The sequence below is a fragment of the Zygosaccharomyces rouxii genome, assembly GCF_000026365.1.
Source record: "Zygosaccharomyces rouxii strain CBS732 chromosome C complete sequence".
NCBI lineage: Eukaryota > Fungi > Ascomycota > Saccharomycetes > Saccharomycetales > Saccharomycetaceae > Zygosaccharomyces > Zygosaccharomyces rouxii.
The window spans coordinates 134712-157713 of NC_012992.1; the positions used below are offsets into that span (position 1 = coordinate 134712).

At 38.7% G+C, this 23002-nt stretch overlaps 10 protein-coding genes and 2 non-coding genes across 12 annotated transcripts; 10 read left to right on the forward strand and 2 right to left on the reverse strand.

The window, feature by feature from the left end:
• Positions 1 to 354: 354 nt before the first annotated feature.
• Positions 355 to 1599, forward strand: ARP6 (Arp6p; the record flags this gene model as incomplete). Its single annotated transcript, XM_002495687.1, has 1 exon — positions 355 to 1599. The coding sequence occupies one exon, from the start codon at positions 355 to 357 to the stop codon at positions 1597 to 1599; it is 1245 nt and encodes a 414-aa protein (XP_002495732.1).
• Positions 1600 to 1690: 91 nt separating this feature from the next.
• On the forward strand, positions 1691 to 1762 carry ZYRO0C01760r. Its single transcript has one exon. It is a non-coding gene; the product is annotated as a tRNA-Thr (tRNA).
• Positions 1763 to 2520: 758 nt separating this feature from the next.
• On the forward strand, positions 2521 to 4713 carry ZYRO0C01782g (putative phosphotransferase; the record flags this gene model as incomplete). Its single annotated transcript, XM_002495688.1, has 1 exon — positions 2521 to 4713. The coding sequence occupies one exon, from the start codon at positions 2521 to 2523 to the stop codon at positions 4711 to 4713; it is 2193 nt and encodes a 730-aa protein (XP_002495733.1).
• A 604-nt stretch (positions 4714 to 5317) lies between these two features.
• On the forward strand, positions 5318 to 8947 carry RAX2 (Rax2p; the record flags this gene model as incomplete). Its single annotated transcript, XM_002495689.1, has 1 exon — positions 5318 to 8947. One exon carries the CDS (start codon positions 5318 to 5320, stop codon positions 8945 to 8947), a length of 3630 nt encoding a protein of 1209 aa, XP_002495734.1.
• A 215-nt stretch (positions 8948 to 9162) lies between these two features.
• TRS85 (Trs85p) lies at positions 9163 to 11262 on the reverse strand (the record flags this gene model as incomplete). Its single annotated transcript, XM_002495690.1, has 1 exon — positions 9163 to 11262. One exon carries the CDS (start codon positions 11260 to 11262, stop codon positions 9163 to 9165), a length of 2100 nt encoding a protein of 699 aa, XP_002495735.1.
• Positions 11263 to 11909: 647 nt separating this feature from the next.
• On the forward strand, positions 11910 to 13853 carry ZYRO0C01848g (transmembrane 9 family protein; the record flags this gene model as incomplete). The annotated part of the gene is made up of 1 exon (XM_002495691.1): positions 11910 to 13853. The coding sequence occupies one exon, from the start codon at positions 11910 to 11912 to the stop codon at positions 13851 to 13853; it is 1944 nt and encodes a 647-aa protein (XP_002495736.1).
• Positions 13854 to 14075: 222 nt separating this feature from the next.
• Positions 14076 to 14149, forward strand: ZYRO0C01870r. Its single transcript has one exon. It is a non-coding gene; the product is annotated as a tRNA-Ile (tRNA).
• Positions 14150 to 14310: 161 nt separating this feature from the next.
• On the forward strand, positions 14311 to 14649 carry SLO1 (Slo1p; the record flags this gene model as incomplete). The annotated part of the gene is made up of 1 exon (XM_002495692.1): positions 14311 to 14649. The coding sequence occupies one exon, from the start codon at positions 14311 to 14313 to the stop codon at positions 14647 to 14649; it is 339 nt and encodes a 112-aa protein (XP_002495737.1).
• Positions 14650 to 14829: 180 nt separating this feature from the next.
• Positions 14830 to 15669, forward strand: ISC10 (Isc10p; the record flags this gene model as incomplete). The annotated part of the gene is made up of 1 exon (XM_002495693.1): positions 14830 to 15669. One exon carries the CDS (start codon positions 14830 to 14832, stop codon positions 15667 to 15669), a length of 840 nt encoding a protein of 279 aa, XP_002495738.1.
• A 236-nt stretch (positions 15670 to 15905) lies between these two features.
• Positions 15906 to 17327, forward strand: TMS1 (Tms1p; the record flags this gene model as incomplete). Its single annotated transcript, XM_002495694.1, has 1 exon — positions 15906 to 17327. The coding sequence occupies one exon, from the start codon at positions 15906 to 15908 to the stop codon at positions 17325 to 17327; it is 1422 nt and encodes a 473-aa protein (XP_002495739.1).
• A 135-nt stretch (positions 17328 to 17462) lies between these two features.
• DMC1 (recombinase DMC1) lies at positions 17463 to 18461 on the reverse strand (the record flags this gene model as incomplete). Its single annotated transcript, XM_002495695.1, has 1 exon — positions 17463 to 18461. One exon carries the CDS (start codon positions 18459 to 18461, stop codon positions 17463 to 17465), a length of 999 nt encoding a protein of 332 aa, XP_002495740.1.
• A 681-nt stretch (positions 18462 to 19142) lies between these two features.
• On the forward strand, positions 19143 to 22898 carry SPO71 (Spo71p; the record flags this gene model as incomplete). Its single annotated transcript, XM_002495696.1, has 1 exon — positions 19143 to 22898. The coding sequence occupies one exon, from the start codon at positions 19143 to 19145 to the stop codon at positions 22896 to 22898; it is 3756 nt and encodes a 1251-aa protein (XP_002495741.1).
• Between the last annotated feature and the right edge of the window lie 104 nt (positions 22899 to 23002).

The window sequence follows — 23002 nt, forward strand, 5'->3', positions numbered from 1 at the left end:
GAATAGAGGACATATCTTAAGTCATCTATAGGCTCTATTAACATTTGTAGAATTACCAAGGTGTGTGTTGCACTGTTGAGATTGCTCACTCTTCAAACCCCCAGAGTCTGAGATTCCTGGAACTTTTCAAACGGTGCCAGATGCAAGAATTAAGATAGGGGCGTGTGTTGTTGAATACAGTCCTACAGATCACCACAATGCCTACATTTGTAGAATTTTCTGGGCTCAGCTTCTCTTTTACACTCTAACATTGCCTTGGTGTAGTTTAGTTTATGTATCGCGGAGACCAAATTAAAAGTACCAATTAAAATACGCTTAAACACCCTCGATGAGCACTGAACGGCATCAAAGGCCATGGAATCACCACCAATAGTAGTGGATAATGGATCATACGAGATTAAATTTGGTACTCCTGATCTAGAGACACCGCATAGAGCTTTTAATGCTCTTGCTCGGGATAAATTTGGCAGTTACTACCTTTCTAATCAGATCAAGACTATAAAGGACATATCGTCAGTTGTATTTAGAAGGCCTCACGAATTTGGACAACTAACTTCATGGGAATTAGAAAGTGCCATTTGGGATTACTGTTTCTTCAATCCTGATGAATTCAATGGATTTGACCTCAAGGATAGTAAGGGCCAGCATTTAGTGGTTAGCGAAACATGCATGACGATACCAGAATTGAGTAAAAACATGGATCAAGTAGTCTTCGAAGAATACGAATTTGCTAGTATGTTCAAAAGCCCCATAGCAGGATTTGCACCATTTGGTAGACCTTCTATTGCGATTTCGGGTAAAGGTGATGATCAACCAAATCGGAAGGCAGAACCTGATGCATATGAACCATTCCAACTGGTAATCGATGTAGGCTTTAACTGTACTTGGGTTGTGCCTGTGATCAAAGGTATTCCTTATTATAAGGCAGTTAAAAAACTAGATATTGGCGGTAGATTTTTGAATGGCTTACTGAAAGAGACGCTTTCATTTCGACATTATAACGTTATGGATGAAACTATACTTGTGAATAATATTAAGGAAAACTGTCTATTTGTGAGTCCCGTATCTTATTTTGAAAGCTTTAAGCATAAAGAGCAAACCGCTGTAGAATATGTCCTACCAGATTTTCAAACTAGTTTTCTAGGTTACGTCAAGGATCCAAAGAAGCCATTACCACAAGATTCGCAGACAGTTGAATTGAAAGATGAATTATTTTCCGTCCCAGAGACATTTTTCCATCCAGAAATACCACAACTTTTAAAACCAGGTATCATTGAAACTATACTGGAGAGTTTATCGATTTTACCAGAACAACTGAGACCGTTAATGTTAGGTAATATCGTTTGCACGGGTGGTAATTTTAATCTGCCAAATTTCGCGACTAGATTAGCTACTGAATTACAAAGACAATTACCGACTGACTGGACATGTACAGTTCATCTACCGAGTGGGCCTAAGGAACTTTACGGTTGGTCATCCATGGCATCATTTACCAATTCACCATTATACAGTGATGCTCGTGTAACAAGGGAAGAATATTTCGAACATGGTGTTGATTGGTGTACGAGGCATAGGTTTGGCTATCAAAATTGGATGTAATGTGTAGTTAAGTAGTATTGTTGTACTCTGATCTGATTTGAATTGTGTGATTTTACGTCTACATCCCCTAATGGGACAGTGACTCTTAATAGCCTCTTTGGCCAAGTGGTAAGGCATCGCACTCGTAATGCGGGGATCGTGGGTTCAAGTCCCACAGGAGGCATTTTGCCTTTTTACTAATTTTATTTTTTTTTGTTTTTACTGTATATCAATTGCTCTCCTTCTTTTCTCGAGTAACAGATCTCAAATTGATCTACCCTAAAGGAATACGAACAAATCTATAAAACCATTACATATCCTCCCTTGTTTGGGTCGTAGCAATCGCCGTTTATGCAGAGGTACTCCTTTATAGAGTTTTGGCGAAAAATCTAGAAAACTGCAATCATATGACCAGTGATGTAAAGCAACCTCCTAGGTGACAAATACTATCTTAGAGTATTCGGGACGGTTTATCTTGGTTCAAGAGGTATGAAGTGTATTTTATGGCGTTTTCAAGCTTAATTTTGCAAGATTTACGAGATATTTCTCTAATTCGATGTTACTTGACCCAAAATTGATGGAAAAAATTGCACCAAGCTCAGAAAATTCTGTACATTAGGGATATGATGGCTGTGCAATTTTAAGCTCTAATTATTGTATCTTCAGCGGCTTTCTAAGATGTCATTATGGTTAGTATTACTGTCATCTTTATCACTTTTATTTCTTCGTATAATATGATATTGTCTCCCTCCTACCTACGGGAAAAAAGTGACACTTCAGGGGAGGCATCCATGGAATGGCCCCCCCAATTAATGAGAATATATAAGCATGGGTTAGTGATGGGAAAGTTCCCTTGCTACAGACTGGACTTCCAGTAACATAAGCTAAAGGAGATTATACGGATAAAGCAGTGATAATAAGAATTAGGATTAGTTAGGAATAATGTACAGAGGCAGATCACGTTCATCTATGTCTATCTCTCAGCAGCGGCTGTTATCCCAGTCGATGCTGGGATTGAGTCTAGAGCAGAGAATGATTTACTACATTGGGGTTGATGTCGGTACCGGTTCTGCAAGAGCCTGTCTCATTGACTCTATGGGTAATATCATGTCGTTGGCAGAAAAACCAATTCAAAGGGAGGAGTTAAAACCAACCTATATCACTCAGTCTTCTAAAGAGATCTGGTCTGCTATTTGTTACTGTGTTAAGACAGTGGTTCGTGACTCGGGTGTCGATATAGAGAGAATCCATGGTATCGGATTCGATGCTACTTGCTCATTGGTGGCGGTTAATAGCAAGGATGGTGCGGATGTTCCAGTGGGACCTGATTTTGAAAATCCAGATCAAAACATCATTCTGTGGATGGATCACCGTGCAGTTCAAGAGACAGCAGAAATCAATTCTACCAATCACCCGGTTTTGAAATATGTCGGTGGTCAGATGTCGATTGAAATGGAAATCCCTAAGATTAAGTGGCTAAAGAACCACATGCCAAGAGAAAAATTTAACGATACAGTCTTTTTTGACTTGGCAGACTTTTTGACCTACAAGGCTACTGGATTGGGAACTCGTTCTTTCAATTCGAGTGTTTGTAAGCAAGGTCTCTTGCCGCTTGGTGTTGAAGGTTCCAATAACGGTTGGTCAGGAGAATTTCTAAACTTAATCGATTTGCCAGAGTTGGTAGCAAATGATTTTGCCAAGTTAGGTGGTTCTGTTAAGCCTAAGGGAGATGATCACAGATCGAATTTCTTGAGTGCTGGTCAGTACGTTGGGGCTCTTTCTCCCGAAGCTGCTGCAGATTTGGGATTGGCCGATCACTGTGTTGTTGGTTCTGGTGTGATTGACGCTTATGCGGGCTGGGTCGGTACTGTTGCCGCTCAAACTGATGAAGAGATTCCAGAATTGGCCAAATGTGAAAAGGGCAAGCTGGGTGTCGACAAGGCTACTGGTAGATTAGCTGCCGTGGCTGGTACTTCCACTTGTCATGTTGCTCTTTCTAGAGACCCAATCTTCGTACCAGGTGTATGGGGTCCCTACAGAGATGTTATGGCTCCAGGATTCTGGTGTGCTGAAGGTGGTCAGTCGTGTACTGGTGCCCTGTTGGCACATGTGCTCTCTACTCATCCAGCATACACAGATTTGGAACACTTGTCGGAATCTGCAGGTTTGTCTAAATTTGATTATTTGAATTCAAGATTAGAGTATCTGGTAAATGCACGTAAGGAACGTTCAGTGGTTGCATTGGCTAAGCACCTGTTTTTCTATGGTGACTATCATGGTAATAGATCACCAATTGCGGATAACACGATGAGGGCTGCTATTATTGGTCAATCTATGGACAATTCCGTTGATGATTTGGCATTGCAATACTTGGGTGCTTGTGAATTCATTGCTCAACAAACCAGACAGATCGTGGAGATAATGTGCAAATCCGGCCACAACATTTCTAGTATTTTCATGTCTGGTGGTCAATGTAGAAATGGTCTACTGATGAGGCTACTGGCAGATTGTACTGGTCTACCAATCATCATTCCACGTTATATCGATGCCGCAGTGGTTTTCGGTTCTGCTCTACTAGGTGCAGTGGCAAGTGAGTCCTACAATGCCCATCACACTAAAACTGATTTGAGAAAGAGAAGAGCATCCTCCTTAGGATCCAAGGACCAGGCTATTGCAGGTCTTGGTAAAGGTGGATTGAGTAAATTGTCAGAATTACAAACAGATCAACCTTCGCCATACACTGCACCACATGCAACTTCCAGTTCACACATGGGTGGTGGTTCATACTTCCCAATAGTTGGGTCGGATGCTGCTGCTAATCTTTCTCCTGGTGAAGCCATTGCGGAAACTGAAGATGAGGAAGAACCAGTCACTTTCAAATCTGTCAAGAGTACAACTCAAGAAAACCTAGCTGAGAAAACCGATACAAATTCCAACGGTGAGGAATTATGGAAGGTGATGTATGACATGACGGGTGGTGGTAAAGTGGTACGTCCAAACCCTGACACTAACCCAGATCGTGTGTTGCTAAACGCCAAGTACAAGATTTTCTTAGACATGGCAAATACCCAACGCCAATACAGATCTGCCATCGACAGGGTGGAAGCCAATTTGAAGGCTCAGATCACGAAATGAGTACTATAACGAAAACGACGCCTTACGTAGTATTTTTATTTTTTTTTTATTTTTTTGAGTAGACGAATTTATTTTTAAACGTTGATTATTAGGATTCGGTTGTGCTTAACTTCGCTTAGCTTGAAGTATTGTAGCTGAGCTTGTAAGCTTGGAGCGGTCTGACTCGCTTGAGACCTACGACAGTTACAAATTGTCGGCAATAATTCATAGAGGAGGCTGTTGTCTGTAGTTACAGTTGACGTATTCGTTCTTGGTGTTCTGCATACTTGATATAAACACGCATGTGACAAAACGGTTGTATATGTTTACATATTGCCAGAATCAGCAACAATACTCATCAATTCCATCCTCGGTTCTCAACCTAGCTTATTGCTTAAAACAACAATTTAAGAGGCTTCTACATGAGGGTAATTAGGTGGCATTTGAGATGATTCGGAGTGTATTCTACGTTTTAAAATTAAACCTATTTGTTCGATTCGATCTTGGTATTGTGAACTTAGGGATTTCTAGCAAGTTTTGACAGATTTAGATCCTTTGAAGAGTTGGAATAGAAAAAAAAATTTTTGACGATCGTTATCGCTCGAATAGCCACATCTAGTTGGCAATGCTGTTCTTTGCTCTATTGTCTTTTTATTTCCTACTGGCAATAACGAATGGTTCACAACTGTCACATCTGCAACAGCTTTTAAATGCTAGTAATATTCAAGTACCGAAGTTGGATCTCACATCGAGTCGCAACCAGGCTCTGGAATTGTTGGGAGACTTCCAAGATTTAACTTTCTACAAGTATACAGGCCAAGAGAATTTTACAAGTCCATTAAACTCATCGACCGATTCCCATGGACTCATATACTATTCAAATGACACATTTCTCCAGTTGGCCAACGGATCTAATGATACAGATATTAAACAAATAGTACCGCTAGGAGAAGATTCATTCATACTCAGCGGTTCAGGACATATTGATGGCTATAACTTACAGAGACAATTGCATTACAATTTAACTGATCTATCTTTTAAACCAATTTTCCAGGAAGGTTTAACTGAAGTAAATTCTATACTGGTAGATCAGCCGCTGGTATATTTTGGCGGTAATTTCACTTTCTCCAATGGTTCACAAACTGGACACAGTGTTGTACTTTGGAATTCAGAAAAGAATTCCACGTCTCTACTACCATTTATTGGCTTTGGTCAAAATTCTACAGTGAATTCAATAATCCGGTTGGATAGGGATAACATCCTTTTCGCCGGTAACTTTTATGAATTGGATGATGTTAAACTGTTAGAAAACCATATTTTAGGTTCTAACAATAGTTCAAGTAAGAGTAATTGGACTGACGTAGAATTGGGGTTGGCTATCCCATTGCAGAATGCCAATTGGACTTCTAGTAGTAGTCAATTTGACGCTGATGATTTTATTTGTCCTGATCCTGAGAGAGAATCGTGGCTACAATCAGGCACTTCAGGTTCTTTAGCTTGTAGTTTACCACAGGAGACTACACCATACAAAATACGAATTTACAATTCTCCTGTAGAGGATAATGAGGTCTCTTTATTCCGAATTTTAGCGGAACCCACAAAGGGTATCTTGAACTTAAGTTATGTGGATCCAGAAGAAGGAGAGTTAAGATATTGTGATGCATTTTGCCCGCTCTACAATCGACAAAGGTTGGAGGAAGCAAGTTCTAATTCATCATCTGTGGAAAATATGACGACTTTTTCGGATAATAATACTACCGATATCAAATGGGGTCGAGACTTCCAAGAATTTGCTTTCGTTAATAACGTGCCCATTTCATCTGTGGAATTTGTGGCACTGAGTTCCTATGGTAGTAACGTGGGTCTTTCTTCATGGCAATTTTTCCAAAGTCGTGCATCTATTTATGCCAACAATTCTCTGAACCAACCCGCATGTGGAAAGATGCAATCTTATTCGAATGCTACTATTTCTAACAATGACTGGAGACAGGGTCTCAATGGACAGACATATTTGTCTACTAGTTATGTCGAAGATCAGGGAAACATTCCTAGAGTAACTTTCCACCCACAAATTCAATATCCTGGTAATTATTCGATAAAATTGTATACACCAGGATGTCTTGGAGATGGAACGTGCAACCAAAGAGCTATTGTTAATGTAACTCTTTGGGATGGCGACTCAAACGAACCATTGTCCTCAGAGGTGATCTATGAAAACAATAATGAATTGAAGTATGATGAGCTTTGGGATGGTCATTTAAAATCATCTCCAAAAGTAACTCTAGAATATCACTCACCAATTTATCCCAATAATCCAACATCTGTGGTGGTTGCAGATTACATCAGTTTAGAAGCAAAATCCTTTGATCACTTTGAGAAGCATAAAAAGGACATTACTCTGAATGGGATATTCCAATATCAAATTTCAAATTTCACTAAAAATATTACAAAGGAATCTATTGGGAATACATCGTTAGATGTATTTCCACTTTCGTATTTCTCTAATAATTCATCTCTGTTTGCATCACTATATGAAAATGATACCTTGTTGTTAGCAGATTCTAAATCCAAGGCTGCAGAGATAAAGTTAGATAAAAATTGGAGCGTTGACTCTTCCAAGAGCTTCAATTTAGCATCCCAGGTACGTGGGATTGGTTCTTACTCGGATGGGTTGATATTGTTCGGCGACTATAATTCATCTCAAAGGCAACCACTGGCACTTTCCTTCAACGGGTCCTTCAACTCTTATGATAAAATCAATAGAAGTGTTGAAAGATTTACCAACATTGATTTGAAGGGCACAGAACTTTTGGTTTTTGATAATGAGTTTTTTTATAATGTGTCGTCTCAAAGTTACGTCTCCAATACTACGAGATTTTCTCTTTCCGTATGGTCTGCAGGTCAAAATACCAATGGAGATTTAATCTTTTCTGGTGCCGTTTCAGATAATGACTACGAAAATTTACAGGGACCTGTCAGTCTCTTCCAAAATGGTTCAGCTGTTTCCTCCAATATAAAGGACAACATTAACCCGTATATGGGCGCCTATTTGAATGATACTCTTACCGCCTATGCTTATAAAGATGGATCTGATTCACGCATAGTGTTTAGCAATGGGGATGAAGGACCTTGGAGATGGACCAATTCCATAGAAACAATGATTTATCGCAATAGAGATGCGTTACTAGCCCTTGGGACTTCTTCATCGCCTTCATTACCACAGTTATCTGTGTTGAATTTAACGACCTCCGAAGTTTTGGCAAATGAGACTTTAGATAAAGGAGCTGAAGTGAACAGTATGATCCTCTTTGGTAAGAACTCTACTTTACTTATAGGGGGGAATTTCAGTTTTTCAGATGCTCACTGTAATGGATTGTGTCTTTACAATTACAAGAACAAGAGATGGTCAACTTTTGCCAACGATAGCATTACTGGTCAGGTCACTCAGGTTCAACTACGTAACTCTTCCGAGTTATTGATTGCTGGTTCCTTGCGAGTGAATGGCACTTCAGATGTGAATTTAGTCTCTGTGAATATTACAGGTCAAGGGATGAAAACTTTGCTTAGAGGTTGGGAAGGTCCATTGAGATCTTTCGTTGTCAGTGAAGATAGATTGGTAGTATGGAATGATACTAGTTTGATGGCTTATGACAATACCTCTTGGAGACATATTTCGACTTCGAACTCAACTTCCTTTACTAAATTGCAAGACATTCACCAAGTGTCATTGGAGCATTCACTTGAAAAAAGGGCTAATTCTTCATCAAATTCAAATTTAGATGGGTTGTTGGTTTATGGAAATGATAAAACTCAAGGTGATTCGTATCAGGCATCAATTTACGATTATTACAGTTGGACACCATTATTCATTGCCAATTCCAAATCGGAAAACTCAAATTCAGGACCTAATATTTTCATGAATCAAGATGTTTCTGATTTTTTTATATCCGAACAAATGTTACCAAATCCAACAAATCATACGTCTTCCAGATCAAGCTCTTCATCAAGTTCTGCGGTAACGTCTAATTCTGGTGATAAAAAGCATCGAGCTAGCCATAAAGTCGATCGAGGTTACGTGGTTTTGATTGGGTTGGCATTAGCTATAGGTACGGTTGTCGTAATTGGTGTATTCGGTATTTTGATAGCCTACATGTTTGGTGAGGATATCGGAGGATACGAGTTTTTAAGTCCACCCGCTGAGGGCACTAAGGCGGCTGAGACTGCACCACCGGCAAAATCATCGAAGTTCCTTTAGTCGGTTGTATTATAATTTATATTAATTTTCGTTTTGCATTTTAAATATCGTTTCTCATTGTAATCATGCTTTGATTGCCATTACATCATTCGTAATCGTATTTTTATATGGTTTATATTAACTTAATTAGCATTTGTCCATCTAAAGTTTGCCTTTTATCTTTGATCTATCAAGATGGAACAAAAATTTAAATTAAATTTGCTTCAGAAAACTCTTTAAGCTGCTCCAGATTCAACCGTTTGATTCGAGGATTCGTCGACATTATTTTGCGCTTCGTTCATTTGTCGCTTTAGTCTTGCCAAGATCAGATCTTCCCGATTCACAAAATCTAATCCTGCATAAGCTTCTTCAATTTCTTTCAAGCACCAGAAAGCCTGTTTCCATTGCTTTTGTTCCACCCACTTGTTAGCGGCAATTAATCTAAAAAACGCGGCCTTACGTTTACGAGTTAATCCTCGAGTCACTATTTCTTCATTAGATTCCTCATCTGGTGCAAGTTCATCTGTCATTGCCTTGGCTCCCTGTGCGCTGGTTTTATGGCGGATTCTTGGATCGATACGTTGGTAATAGCAGTCGCTTAACCTTTCCCAAATCATAATTTCCGAACAAGGACCCAACCTACATTCAGTTAAGATTGTTTCTAAGCTATTTAGGGCATATGGTGTTGAGGTCCAAGTATCACTTAATGACAGGAAAAGTTCTGATGCTAAGAACATACATCTAGTTTCATATGAACGTACAGGAACATAAAGTTCTTCCCCGGTCGAATCTTCATCAGCAGCACAATTTTCATAGGTCTCTAAAGCCCGTTGAATTAAGGGATCGATATCATTTTTTATCATCTTTACAGTAACAATATTCTGAGCACCCATTAGGACCGATACTGCACACCATTCGAAACATGACGCTAAATATTTCGGGAAATTTTCCAGATCGTGTACTAACGATTCATAAGTTGAATATGCTGTCTTAAAATCTGATAACATCATGGACCAATCTGCCAATTTTCTCATTAAAAACTCGGTAGACGAAGCAACAAAATATTCATTTCCATTTTTATCCTTCCCTAAGGATATAGGTTGATGATTATTGGAACCATTGGAGTTTTTAGACATCAATTTCTTGAAAAAATTGGCTCCATGAAATAACGATTTCCTTGGTTGTAAAATGGTTTCTTCCCAAAATGATATTTTCCTTTTCATGAAAGGAACCATAAGATCTTTAACCAATTTTTCCAAAATATTATAAGTAACATTAATCAACTGCAACGGCAGTCTTGTTGGTGTGGGGCTCTGTAAAAAATATAGCATTTCCTCTAGTGATGACATTATTGGTTGGTGTAATTCTACTTCTCCATGATCTGAATAACTTCTCTTCCATAGTGGCAGTAGAAGGCTTTCCACAAATAATTGTTTTTTTAGTTGATTGGCCAACTGTTGGCACGCATTTTGTTCATCTTCCGATTCGTCATTATAACATAATAAGAAAACTGGTAAAATATCGCCTGTACTCATAAAAATGGGGAAATTTTCAACGGTATGATTTAAATTTTTGAACTTTATCAGCAAATCCCTAGCCTCTTCATAACCTTGTCCTGCACTTATATCAATTGCAATTAATGACACTACTGGATGGTTAAACGTCTCGTAGGGTGAAAGATAAGTGGTAGAGGAAATTGCCAACGAGAAAAACTTGTGATATAGAGATTTTTTTAATAGCTCAAATGGAGTATTGTCATCAGTATATTCCTCCACAAGTCGCAGAGTGTTCTCAAGAAAAACCTCTAAGGAATGGTAATCAAATAGCATATCGTTTGAATCACTGGACTCTATCAAATCATCTATCGGTCTTGTAAACCTCACATACTGCGATTGCGTTTGATCCCTTTGAAAAAGGCTGTTTGACCTTTTTCTAGTACCACCAGTGGTACCACTAGTGCTTGTGGTAGTGTTCTTAGTGTCGCTGGAAGTGGAAGGTACCTTTAAAGAGCTTTTTCTACTATTCTCTATTAGATTATCTGCCTTTGATGGTGGTTCAGCAACTAGTTCAGGCTCTTCTTTAGAGCGTAAAGGTTGGTATTCATTAGCTTGGTCTCTATCAGATACACAATCACCGAAAAACCTTAAAAACATGTAAAGTGAATCTAAATGGTACGTATCACGAATGTGTCTATCCAATTCTGGTGTGGATGAAACTGTAATTACAGGTGAGACAGCATTGGAAACAATCCTTCTTGCGATATCAGGCGGAACAGTCTCTTGTCCATGGTCTAGATGAAATAACAAATTCATATAATTTTCATAGGAAAGCTTCATTATTGTTAAATTTTAAAGCCTCCACTGGCTCTAAGACTAGTGGAGTATCTCTGATAACCTGTTTATTTTTCCTTTGTTCTCTACAATAGGATACTCATCTTTTGATTTGATCCAAGGTTGTTATTATTTTGATGTTTTTCGTAGTGGAAAAAATTATAAATCGTCCCGGACCGTCCCGAAAAAAAATAAGTAACATTTCTCGTGTTTAGTAACCCTCTTTAGTGTTGCTGGAATACCCTTACCACTTGTCCTACGTTCGACTTTTACATTTGGTATTTTCCAAACAATCACTTGATACGTTTTTTGTAGACGAACGGTTAGCTTTTGCAAATTCGACCTGTGTTCGAAATCTTAGAAATGCTTTTTTGTTGTTACCCTGGCTTTGTTTTTTTTTTTTTTTCTTCAGCTGTCTTATTTGTTTTTTTTCGCCTCTTCGTTTGAGATCACTAGGCCTTCCCGGTAAGTAGACCTGCAAGAAACCTCTCCTCCCGGTCCTGGATAGTTAGTTTAGAAGAGACGTCGAGATTAATTGACTGTCGGCTGATCACACTTAGGGGGAACTTCGCAGCTTCTTTCTCGTACGACCTTTTAATCATCTCTAACCCCCAATTCTTGGGTGAGACAGATATTATCAATTTGGATCCATAATGTTGTCTCATTCACTTCTATTTGTGTGCCTTCTAACCTCATTAGTAAAGGCGTTTTACCTACCTGGTGTGGCCCCCACTACTTATCATAGTAATGATGAAATCCAATTGTTGGTAAACCATTTGACACCTTCTATGAATTTCCAACATGAGGACGAAGATGGAAACATGGTCAAAGGTGATAAGGAGCACTATCTTTATTCCTACGATTATTACTACAGTAAATTTCACTTCTGTAAACCTGAAAATGTGGTTAGGCAGCCAGCATCATTAGGTTCGGTTATATTTGGTGATAGAATCTTCAATTCTCCATTCAAGCTAAATATGCTTGAAGAGAAGGAATGTGTACCGTTGTGTTCGTCAAGGATCCCCGGTGAGGACGCTAAGTTTGTCAATAAGTTGATTAAGAATGGATTTATGCAAAATTGGTTAATCGATGGGTTACCCGCTGGTAGAGAAATTCATGACAGTAGAACCAACAGTAACTTTTACGGTACCGGATTTCAATTGGGATTCGTGGATGTTACAGAGGGTTTTTCCGATTCGAATGATGAAGAAAAAAAAATTATGAAAACTCTGGAAGTTCCATATTTAGCTAACCATTACGATATCAACATTGAATATCACGATCGTGGTAACGATAATTACCGTGTTGTGGGAGTTACTGTGGATCCAGTCTCCATTAAGCGTTCTTCTTCAGACTCTTGTCAGTACAACTCTGGCTCTTTAACCTTGAGTGAAACAGAAGAAAACGAAGTTCATTTCACTTATTCTGTGAAATTTATCAAGAGTGATACCGTTTGGGCCACTAGATGGGATAAATATTTGCACGTTTATGATCCAACTATTCAGTGGTTCTCGTTGATCAATTGTTCCGTCATCGTTGTGGCACTTTCCTCTGTGGTATTACACATGTTATTACGTGCCCTAAAGAATGATTTGTCGCGTTATAATGAATTCAATTTGGATAACGAATTCCATGAGGATTCCGGCTGGAAGTTGAGTCATGGTGACGTTTTCCGTATTCCTCCCAGATCATTGCTTTTATCGATTCTAGTTGGTTCAGGTGTGCAGTTATTTTTGATGATTGCATGTAGTATCATTTTTGCCGCCCTTGGATTCCTATCGCCATCTTCTAGAGGTTCTTTACCTACTGTGATGTTTCTCCTATACGCTCTGTTTGGATTTGTTGGTTCCTATACATCAATGGCCATTTACAAATTCTTCAAGGGTCCTCTTTGGAAAGTTAACTTGCTTTTAACCCCAGTGTTAGTTCCAGGTGGTATATTCGTAACCATCATTTTATTGAATTTCTTCCTCGTATTCGTACGTTCTTCAGGTGCAATTCCTGCTGGTACTTTGTTTACTATCATATTATTGTGGTTTGTATTTTCTATTCCGTTATCATTTGCAGGTTCTTTGATTGCTCATAAGAGATGTCGTTTAGATAATCATCCAACAAAGACAAACCAAATTGCAAGACAGATTCCTATTCAACCATGGTATTTGAAAACTATCCCAGTCTCATTAATTGCAGGTGTTTTCCCCTTTGCATCTATTGCAGTCGAATTGTATTTCATCTATACCAGTTTGTGGTTTAACAAAATTTTCTACATGTTCGGATTCCTGTTGTTTTCATTCTTATTATTAACTTTTACTACAGCTTTGGTCACTATTTTAACTACCTACCACTCTCTATGTTTGGAAAACTGGAAATGGCAATGGAGATCATTCATCATCGGTGGATGTGGTTGTGCAATTTACGTTTTCATCCATTCCATCCTTTTCACTAAATTTAAATTAGGCGGATTCACAACAGTCGTTCTCTATTTGGGTTATTCCGGTTTAATTTCTGTTTTATGTTGCATCGTTACTGGTTCAATTGGATTTATCAGTAGCATGTTCTTCATTAGAAAGATTTACTCTTCGGTTAAAGTAGATTGAGGAACTCAAAGTAGAGAAATTATGATGCATACAAGAGAGGAGAGAAATGATCGAAGGATCCTGAAAAAATGAAGAAATGTCCATAAATGTGTGTAGATGAATATGATGTATATACAGTAATGCGATGACAAGTTGTAGTTTTATCGCTTTTAAAGATTGTATTGTGCATCTAATTAGTTGACTTGGTGGTGTTTTTCTTTCGCTTTTAAACAACAATTGAAAGGTCTCTTGGCCCAGTTGGTTAAGGCACCGTGCTAATAACGCGGGGATCAGCGGTTCGAACCCGCTAGAGACCATTCTTTTTCTACTATAAAACATTATATTTTTATTTACATGCGCGGAGCAGTATTTGGAAAAAAAATAATACGAAAGCTTCAAACAGTTAAAGATACTGAAACTTAAAGGGTAGTCGAGGTAAAAGTGACTATTTTTGATCCTTACATTGTTTGTTGTAGCTATGTCTACTGAAAATTCAGGTGTGGTTGTTGGTAATGATAAACTTTCTGAAAGAACTGAAATACAAGAGTCTATTGATACGAGTAACGTGAGGGATAATTCCTCACAACAGTCCCAAAATCCATTAAATCCCACAGGTACTAGAATGAGAAGTGGTAGTCTCATCTTTAAAGGTCAAGATCTGCTACAGGAGACGAAACTGCTTAGGGATACCTTAGATTTACTTTGGAATCATACATCTGAACAAAGAAAATTGTGTGAACAGTTAAAGGAGGAGAACGAGTACTTACAGGACTATATCAGTAATTTGATGACTTCTAGTAATGTGTTGGATAAATGAAGAAAATGGGTGGTTAATGTACAAAGTGGGGGCTGCATTCATTTTTGTTTTTCTTTTTTTTGGATTGTTTTTGTGTCATAGAAGTTTATGATGTAGTCCCATAAGAATAATTATTTCCAATAGCTTAGATACCCAGATACTTATTAATTTGTTATCAGCTAAAGGTAGGGACGCTAGACCATGGGGGAGTTTATTCCGATTCGATTGGTTGGTAGTGACGAAAATTCTACACAGTTTAATTATCTGCAGGGCAAAAACGAGAAAGTCCTACAGCAACAACAACAGCAGCAGTATGGAGGTGGTGGTGGTGCCATAAAGTTACGAGATTTGAATACTGAGGTTCAAAGGCCAATATCTCAGAGAACACTGGAATTGGTCGAGTATTTGCGGAAACCGGAACCTGCTCTGGGATCAAGCGTTAAATTACGACCAGATTCAGCTGAAATGGTTTTAGGTACATTGGGGGAAGTTAAAAGTATGTATATACCAGAATCACCATCCTTATTGAGGACTTTAACCTATAATACAAATTCTTCTACAGTGAGATTGATAAAGATGGATGATGGCTCAACGTTAGATTTAAGCCCTGTTTCCAAGATCTATGATGGTGATTTTGATTGTCAACCATTCTATCACACTTATGATTATGAAAATAGGTTAGAAGTGGATGATTACGATTCTATTCTTAACCAAATGGTGGAAGACGATTTAAACAATAGTAAACCAACATTTTACAGGGAATTAGAATATCAGGAAATGAAAAAAATTGTAGGGATTACGGATTATATCCTTTACTATGTGTTCGGTATTGATAAATTACAATTTTTCCAGTTGAAAGGGGAAAGGGACAAATTTAGAGAGTTTAACTATGAATCCTATACGTGCCCATTAAAATATAGAGATCCTGAATTCAACGATTTAAAAGATGATGAACAGGCAGTTTCCTCGGATGAGGATTATGAGACGGACCAAGCTCTGTGCGATACATCTTCTGTTATGTCCCTTGACATGTATGTGTAGCAGAAGAATTTGACTCTAAGACAAGGTAGGTATTATTAATAGTTGATAGATGAAATAAATCGAAATAAGTCATACGCTAGAATTTAGCGCATTAACCTCCCGTTTTGTAAACGGAGTTTCTTATTCTTTGTAACAAGGTATTATATATAAAGATTACTTTTTGATCGCTATAACACAGTTTTGTTATACAAACAATAACAAGAGATAATCATAAGAAATAGGAGAAAACGCTAATCATGGGGGCTCTGGTATCGATTCCTATAAATTTTGCCAGCAGTTTCGTTGCATCCGGATTAGGTGCTTGTTTTTCAAACCTTTGTTCCCAATCTCTCTCAGCAATAAGTTCTTCATCATTGGGGACAAGATTACTATACGCACTGTGGTTGTTAGTCAATTCATTAATATCATGGATTTATATGTCAGCAAATAAATCTATTATTTGGCCCTCTACGACTTGTACAGCTACCCATGAATGTGGTTGGTTCACGGTTCACAGGTTAAATTTTGCCCTTGGCTCCTTACATTTGCTGTTAGCAGCATCATTAGTTGGTGTTAAATCCACGAAGAATCCTCGAGCAGCTTTACAGAATTCATGGTGGAGTCTTAAACTTTTATGTTATTTGGGTTTAGTCATATTAGCGTTCACGATACCCAACGGCTTCTTCGTTCATTTTAGTAAATGGATATCAGTACCTGCTGGTGCCGTATTTATTTTAGTGGGACTAATATTGTTGGTAGATTTTGCACACGAATGGGCTGAAACTTGTATACAGCATGTGGAGGACCAGGATGATAATTCACCATTTTGGAAGAAAAGTTTAGTTGTTGGTACCGTTGCCATGTATACAGCATCTTTGGCAATGATAGTAGAGATGTACATTATTTTCTGTCGTGGTAATTGTTCCTTAAATCAATTCTCTGCTACTATCAATGTGGTACTAACGTTGGTTACAGCGCTTTTATCGGTTCACCCTAAAATTCAAGAGGCAAATCCCAACTGTGGACTGGCTCAAAGTAGTATGGTTTCTCTTTACTGCTCCTATTTGGTATTAAGTGCAATGGCGTCGGAACCTGATGATAAAATGTGTAACCCATTGGTTAGCTCAAGTGGTCCTCGTAATTTTAGTGTGGTTATGGGTTCAATTCTAACCTTCGTTGCCATTGCATATACAACTACGAGAGCTGCCGCTAATAGTGCATTCCAGGGGACCAACACTAATGGTAACATTTATCTGGAGGACGACGTGGAATACGATGGACTAGGTAGACAAGCTAGAAATCAATTGCGACATGAAGCTATCAAACAAGCCGTCGAAGAAGGATCATTACCTGAAAGTGCTCTTTATGATACCAGTTGGTTAGGGTCACCATCCATTGCAAGTGAAGAAGGTATAGGTTTAAACGATGAGCGCAGTGGAACCAAGTATAACTATTCGTTGTTCCATTTAATTTTTTTCATAGCCACTCAATGGATTGCCATTTTGTTAACCATTGCAGTTACACAAGATGATGTCGGAGATTTTATTCCAGTGGGGAGAACTTATTTTTACTCATGGGTTAAAATTGGGAGTGCTTATTTATGCTATGCATTATATGGATGGACAATTGTCGCACCGCTTTTGATGCCAGAAAGGTTCGAAATTGATAGTTCTTATTAAAATGGACTCGAAACTACAACAACAACAACAATGATAATAACGTTACTAATAAAATTCGACTAATTGTAATATATAATGAGGTAATAGCAGTTTTTCAAAGGAAAGGGTCAAGCAAATTTAATAAAATAGATGTTTTTATTCGGTGGAATCGGTAATACCCTTTTCACCAATGATATAAACACATTCTTTCTCAGGCATATCTGGAGAATCTTGAAGTTTAGCCACCCTCTCATCACCACGGCCTTTCCTCAATAGAATTCTGGTCGCTGATGCATGTGCAAGTACATGACCGCCCACTGGTTTCCTACCGTCTGCAGATGCAAATAACGCCGAAGCACCGGGATCGGATTGAACTTGGTTTGTCATGAATACCGCTACATTGAACTCTTCACTGAGTCGATTTAAGCGGAATAAATGTTGGTTTAATCTCTGTTGTCTTTCACTTAATTCCCCACGACCACTGTAATCGACTCTAAAGTTGGCCATTATAGAATCTACAATTACTAACCTGTACTGCCCCGTACTAAGTTCTCCACCTAATTGTTCCACTAACTCCATCTGATGTTCGCTATTTAAAGCTCTTGCATATGAGACGTTTTCTAAACATACTTCAGGGTCCAATTCGTATCTCTCAGCAATTTGTTTAATCCTTTCAGGTCGAAATGTACCTTCAGTATCGATATAGGCAACCTTGCCTTCGCCGCCACCCAGCTCCTTAGATAGTTGCGCGGTAATACATAAAGTATGCGACATTTGCGTTTTACCACATCTAAACTCTCCAAAAACCTCTGTTATGCTCATTGTCATAATTCCACCACCAAGAATTGAGTCCAGTTGCTTAGATCCAGTGGATATAGAGTAAACTTTCTGTCTAATGTCTAATTGGATCGTAGCTGGAATGAATCCAACTTTAATAATTTTACCGGCAGCTTCTTTAATCTTTTCTACTTTAACTTCACTTAAACCTTTGATTCTTGCTAAACTTCTCCTAGTCGTGGATAGAACCGTATTTACGGTGAATATACCACTTGCCTTTAGCTTCTGCAAATCTGACGCGTTAATCCCATGGTTCTGCAACTCATCAACGTTGATAATACTTACAGAAACCTCTTCCTCCAGCTCAGCAACAGACATTATTGCTATACTTTTCGTCCTTCCCGAAACTTTATTGTAGAAAAAGAGAGAGAAAGGAGGGAATGTCGGTATTTATATTGCTCCTTTTATACTCTGGGTGAAATTGTTGGCGGCTAGTTTGTTACCCTGAAAATCGATATGTCAGAAAAGAGCCTTCCCCCCTGATTCTTCAAGGGACTTGGACCATTTACCGCCACTTTCAACAGAGTTGAATAGATGGAGTACTTTTAATGTAGGTGTTATGTGGTGGTTGAAAAGATCCAAAGAATACTTTTAGCTTTGTGGGTCTCGCATGAGAGTAGGTTTCCTCAGCGGTAACGTGGGCGGCAGTTACTAGGGAGTTGGTGTTTGAAGTAATCGAGAGTATAAGGTTAAGAATGTTCTGTCGTGGGATTTCAGTCATTCATATCTTCTAAGCTTGCTGGAGACTCCTTACTGGGATCCTTCGTCGGATCCTTCCATAGGAAAGAGTCTATATGTGAGCACTCTCGGTTCGCTCTCCCTGTGGTCACGTTACTCGGAGTCACAAAATAATGAGATTCCCCTGCTCAGCCGTGAGATATCTGCAAGAACACACTCTACTTGAAGAGCCGAGATCTCAACTAAAAAATAGACCGCTATTGGTGTAAGCATACTTTTTGACAAGAGTGTGGATAACGGAAAGCCATTCCGAGACCATCTATGACTCTCAGCACCGAGGAAGTTATCAACATTGTGATAGATGATGAGAAATACACAAAGCATGTGAACTCACATTCGCTACCAAGCGATGCAAAGGTAAGGATTTTTGAGATTCCAAAATCTTCGTTTACCGCCTTTAGATTGTCATATGCATCTCCCGTTGAGCTCTCTCTATCATCTAAAGTAGTTCTGTTGGGTGGAGTTCCAGAACACTGGTATCAAGCACAGACAGACAGCTTTAAGCGAGAGCTGTTGAAAGCGAAAACTCCAAAGGTTAGAGGAAGGGTGGACAAATTGACCAAATATGGGTTAAGAGCTGTTTATAATTCAGAGAATTTCGAAGAAGAAATATCATCGGACCCATGTTCTAAAGAAGGGCAAGATATTGAAGAGCCACATTTTCCTGATGTTAGTGGTCAGACTCCAGGGAAGATCAAGCATTCAGCCACTTCCAATTCTGATGGTTTCCGTCGATTAAAAAGAAATACGCAGCAATCACCTTTCATTCAGGCGGTAGATTTTTATCAGACACCATCCTTTTCGAGGAGGGGCAAATTAAAGGCTTCAAGTAAGACCTCTGGGGATATACCCACGATTGCTTCCTTGAATAAGGGGCCGCTCAGAAAGGTTCTGACACAAATTGATGAGTGTGAGGAAAGTTCTCCTGATCATAATTTACCTGATAGAAGTTTGAATGAGGATAAGGGACAGAATGATGCATTGAGCGAAAAAAGTTCTGGTCGGCTTCGAAGACCGTCCACCAGTATTTCCTCTGGGAAAAGTGATCATGATTCACATCAAGATCGACAACTCTTAGACCAGTTGTATCGTGAGCAAGAACTCAATGAAATAGAAATGAACAAATTGTTGAATGGGGTTCCTCCTTCACTGAATCAAGACACTCAATCTACAGATACTTACGTGTCGGCGGCAGCTGAATCAGATGATGTAAGGGAGTCAAGGGAGGGTGATCATGGATCTACAACATCAGTGATTTCCTCATCAGCAGGTTCCACACTTTCAATTGCAGATGCTTCCAGACCATATAGACCCACCAATTCTGTCGATAACACAAAACATTATAATTTAAACTTTAACCTGCAGGACCCTCCTTCTCATCAGAAAAGATCAATTGATCAAACTTTGAGTACACAAAAACATATTCAAGATTCGAAGGAGCCGTCTGTGGTTTTTATGAAGGCAATGGCACTCTCAAAGGATTATAAGAGGTTGTCAGTTTTGAAGCCTAATCCAGAACAAATATCATCGGATCAAAGAGGTAAACCAACTGAATCGGATAAGAATTTAAGCCCTAAGGTACACAGACTTAAATTGGAGTCCTTCAATGATAAACGTGAGGGGATGGTCGCCAGAGTAAGACAAGGCTTTTCACGAAGATATGGTTCTCATTCCTCTCATTTACATCGGGATCGATCAGGCCCAATTGTAATGATGGACAAAATGTTAGTTATGGTTAAAAATGCGATTAGCCAAAGAAACCCAATTGCAGATTTTTCTGAAGCGGAACCAATAGACACAAGGGTAACTTACAGGTGGAGGGAATACCTAGTTGTAGCTAGACTCACGCATCGAAATGATCATCCAATTTTGATACAGTTTTGTCACGGGAAACATTTCTCACATTTGCAACGTGATGATGAACGTGATGATGGTCCTGGCAATGGGAATACGTTGGATTTTTACGTGAGCAAAAATTGCATAGTGGGGCTTTACAATCTTCTGGACAACACAATCTTCATTGAAAAACCGGACGATAAACTTAACTCACATACTTTGGAAGAGCTTTATGGGGTGAAAGATTCAGATCTGTCGACCTTAAGGTTCTACATTCTGAAATGTCGTACCTTAGCGTCCACTAGTAAATGGTATGATTTTTTACAAAATGTAACGGGCATGCCGCCTATTTCCAATAAAATTTCGTTGCGAGTTCCTGAAGCTAACGTTTTGTTCACCGTGCATTTGAACAAAGATGCGTTGGAGCGGTTGGATCAAATAGAGGTGCGTGAACGTAAGACATTGAAGATATCATGTCTCCCCAGAGGTTATTGTGTCTTCCAGATCCCCATACTAAGGTACCTTTCAGTAACCGTCGATGAAAAGCTAAGAGCTGCCGGTTACAGTGAGGTAGTTAAAAGATGGGAGGGAATTAATGTCAACTTAGGTTGTAATTTTAGGCATTATGACATGATAAATTGGTGTCCCGGATATCAAGGGACTTCGTTGAGAAGCTTATCTGCTCTTTTTCAGTCACACGTGCTTGAATTTAGACCTTATACTTATTATGGAAGAAAGTTGAATTTAACCGACGGTTCTACATTGTTGGAACCTGCTGCAGTGGAAGGTTTCCTTCTGAAATTGACTAATTATAAGGGCCTAGATAAGAATGTTTTAGGTAAGCCCTATCTTAAGCCAGCTTATTTTTTCACCAGTGAGAACTTGTTATTTACTATGGGGTCTATTAAATCCACCCCACCGGTTCCTTTGGAACTATTAATCTCTGCCACTGATCAGTCTGATGAGGAAAAAGTTAATACAAGTCTAAAGGATTTACCAGAAGTATATGAACAAAATCCATATCCTCTAGACCTGGAAAGTCACATTGAATGGTTGAAGGACAAGTTGGATGAAGAAGTTTTTGCCCTTAATGACTACTATGCCTTCAAGTGCTTTAATAGAAGAATTATCCAAATTCTGAAGTCTGAAGGTCTACTTGACATGACAGATATCGAAGAGGTATATCAGGGATCTATTACTGACATACAATCGCATGAGATAAACTATCAAATTTATAATCAAGCCAGAAGTACATTTTGGAAGGTTGAAAAATCATTGAATGAAACTGCTCAGTCATTAATTTTCATTCAAACAAAGGATCGGCGTATTATGAAGTTGCTAGCGCCGAATCAGACCGTCTGCAAAGAGTGGGTTACTAGGTTAAGGGCACTTGTTAAATATTGGAAGGAAAAGCAAGAAAGTGATTTCAGGAAATTGTGGAGTACTAAGGTTCAAAATATTAAGAATTTGAAGATCGATGAAGTGGAGGAGGCTAATATTAATGGTCGTACTCCTAAGTGGATGACTGAAAGAGGAGTGACAGACCCGAGCATATATAATATCAATGCTCTTGCTGTGCTCCGTCCTATCCTCCATAGAGGCGTTTTACATCAGAAACCCAAGAAACATTCTGTTTTTTCCAAATATTGGGTGGTTCTCATTCCTGGCTTTTTGATTTTGTACCGCTATTTCAGGAAGTCCAAGACTGGCTATGTCAAATCATCCATCGATCATGTTCATCACATGACAATTCCAATTGAGGAGTGTTACGTGTATTCTGGTACGCTTACGGAGCTAGATCTAATTGATAGGGATAAAACTTTTGATGAATTTAATCCAGGAAGTCACTCTTTGCCTCGCATTTACGATGATGGTTGGACTTCCAGTGAAACTGAGACATCGAGATGCTTTACACTTTGGTTTGGTAAAAAAAAGATTTTATCCAAATCATCCAGAAACTTACGAGAACAGAGTGGCCAAAATAATAGCCCTCAGATCTCTGACCTGAAAAATGAGCCTGCGAGTGGTAATTTACAGAACCCTAATATGATAAAAATGGTAAAACAACTTGGGGTCAGTGGAAGATCTATGGTCTTTATGGCTAGATCAAGACAAGAAAGAGACATATGGGTGCTTTCACTGCATTATGAACTGGAACGTTTGATGAATTATAGCAGATAGATGAGAATAATTAAAAAGACGAAACGGGACTATACTCGGATTCATAATTATAGAATAGGGTTTATGATAACTAACGAATTCAAAAAATGGGATATAGAATATAA